Source organism: Lactuca saligna, chromosome 5 (genome assembly GCF_052625555.1).
Source record: "Lactuca saligna cultivar CGN05327 chromosome 5, ASM5262555v1, whole genome shotgun sequence".
Classification (NCBI taxonomy): domain Eukaryota; kingdom Viridiplantae; phylum Streptophyta; class Magnoliopsida; order Asterales; family Asteraceae; genus Lactuca; species Lactuca saligna.
The window spans coordinates 261,405,124-261,407,408 of record NC_136421.1 but is presented as its reverse complement, the minus strand read 5'-3'; the positions used below and the strand labels follow the sequence as shown (position 1 = coordinate 261,407,408).

The window sequence follows — 2,285 nt, the reverse complement described above, 5'->3', positions numbered from 1 at the left end:
ATATGCTTTGAGTGACATGCTTCTAAAGCACAAGGTTGAAAGAACAAAAAACTTGTTGAAAAAAAAAACGAACAAGAATGGAAAGAGGATGGATGCTCGATTATAACGGATGTCTGGTCTGATCGAAAGCGAAGAAGCATTATGAATATATGTGTTAACTCGAAGATGGGTACTGTTTTTTTTATCTTCAAAAGAATGTTCCAACGAAGCACATACAAGCCAAAAAATATATGAATATGTGGAGTCTTGCATTCAACAAGTTGGTCATGAGCATGTTGTTCAAGTTGTAACCGATAATGCCACGAATAACATGGGGGCGGCAAAGTTGTTAAAAGAGAAAAGATCATCTATTTTTTGGACATCATGTGCGACACATACCATTAACCTTATGCTCGAAGGTACTTACATTATTTTTTTTATTTACTGTATTTATTACTTTATTACTTTATTTTGTTTTAAAATGTTTAATTTTATACTATAATTTGTTATTTAATCGTGTTTATTTCTTCAAGGTATTGGTGCACTCCCAAGGTTTAAGAAAATTCTAGATCAAGCAAAAAAGCTAACCATCTTCATTTACGCTCACCACAAAACCTTGGCGATGATGAGAAGTTACAGAAACAAAAGATAAATTATCCAACCGGGAGTCACGAGATTTGCTTCCGCCTTTCTAACATTACAAAGTTTGGCGGGAAAAAAGGAGCAACTAAGACATATGTTCTCTAGCACCGAATGGGAGGAATGTAAATTTTCTAGTACACCTAAAGGGATTGCCTCATATAAAACAGTGTCAAGTGTCCAGTTTTGGTCCGGTGTGGGACAATGTTTAAAGGTGTTCTCCCCTTTGGTGAAAGTCCTTCGAATGGTTGACGCGGATTGGAAACCCTCAATGGGTTTTGTTTACGGGGAGATTAAAGTTGCTAAAGAAGAAATTATCACATCATTGGGCGGTAAAGAGAAAGCTTACAAGCCTATTATAGATATCATAAATAAAAAGATGAAAGGTCGTCTAGATTCAAGTTTACATTTAACGTCTTATCTTTTGAATCCATATTATCATTATAAGGATCCACAACTCCAATATGATCCTGATATAATGAATGCGGTTCTTGATTTTTTTGATACATTACTTTGTGCCAATTTTGAGATGCAAAGGCAAGTTGTAACAATTGACTTGCCAAAGTACAAAAAAAAAAGTTGATAGATTTGGTTGTGATCTTGCAATTAAAAATTGTAGGGTGAATGATGCCGAGTTTGATCCGGGTAATTCATTTTACTTTTAGTTTTCTGTTTTAGTATTTTATAAAATTTTGATATTTATCAATTAATAATGTGTTCTTTTTTTTAATAGTAGCTAGTTGGTGGGGACTATTTGGTGGCACAACTCCTCATTTGACAAAGATTGCAATGAGGAATCTTTCTTTGACTAGTTCATCGGGTTGTGAAAGGAATTGGAGCACGTTTGAAGGGGTTATTATATTATTAAATTTATATTTTATAAAATTTAATAATTTATATATTAAGCACATTTCGACTCTTTGTTGTGTTCACATTTGTAGGTACATACAAAAAAACGAAATAGATTGGAGGCAAGCAAATTGAACAATCTTGTCTATGTTCAATTCAATGCTAATTTAATGGAAAAAAACCAAAAGCGAAAAGATAGAAATATGGAGGCGTTGTTACAAAATGATTCAATCTCGGCTCAAGAATGGATTGTTGATGTAGATGAAGTAGACCCCGAAACGGTTAATGAAAATCTAGGAACTGATGATAATCAAGCACCCTGAGAAAGTCCAAGAACGAGGGAACTTTCCGATGAAGATTTGGAGTCCGAGTGTGAGGAGCAAGTGTTAGAAGAAGACGAATATGAGTCGGATGGGGTTCAAATAATGGAAGTGTGTGGAGAGGATTAGAAGATAATATGTTTTATTTTTGTGCTATTTAAACTTATTATGAACTTGTTGGATGATGATTTGGTGTGTTTGTTGAACTTATGTGTTAACTTTTTATGTTTGTTTTGGTCTTTTGGATGATAATTTATTGTGTTTATTAAACTTTTATGCTTATTTACTTATATTATTACGATTAAATTTAGATTTATTATTTTTTAAATTATTTTCTTAATAATTAATGGTCTCCAATTAATCCCCCGGTTAATCCCCGCCTAGCCGATTAATCCCTTGACCCTAGTCCACCGTCGAGCTACTGTAAAGCGATTTTTGCAACCTTGGTATTTTAAGAACTCAATGAAATACTCAACAAAATAATAAATGGGTGTCAAT

The 2,285-nt window shown here is 33.3% G+C and overlaps 1 protein-coding gene across 1 annotated transcript; it reads left to right on the top strand.

Moving 5' to 3' along the window:
- Positions 1-715: 715 nt before the first annotated feature.
- Positions 716-1,790, top strand: LOC145046586 (uncharacterized). Its single transcript, XM_078994872.1, has 4 exons — positions 716-1,155; positions 1,238-1,263; positions 1,352-1,470; positions 1,560-1,790. Exons 1-4 carry the CDS (start codon positions 716-718, stop codon positions 1,788-1,790), a joined length of 816 nt encoding a protein of 271 aa, XP_078850998.1.
- Positions 1,791-2,285: the final 495 nt, after the last annotated feature.

Coding starts and splice junctions, on each gene's coding strand:
- LOC145046586 (XM_078994872.1), top strand. CDS start 716: ATGTTCTCTAGCACCGAATGGGAGGAATGTAAATTTTCTAGTACACCT. Junction 1,264..1,351: donor TGATGCCGAGTTTGATCCGG/GTAATTCATTTT, acceptor TTTTTTTAATAG/TAGCTAGTTGGTGGGGACTA. Junction 1,471..1,559: donor ATTGGAGCACGTTTGAAGGG/GTTATTATATTA, acceptor TCACATTTGTAG/GTACATACAAAAAAACGAAA.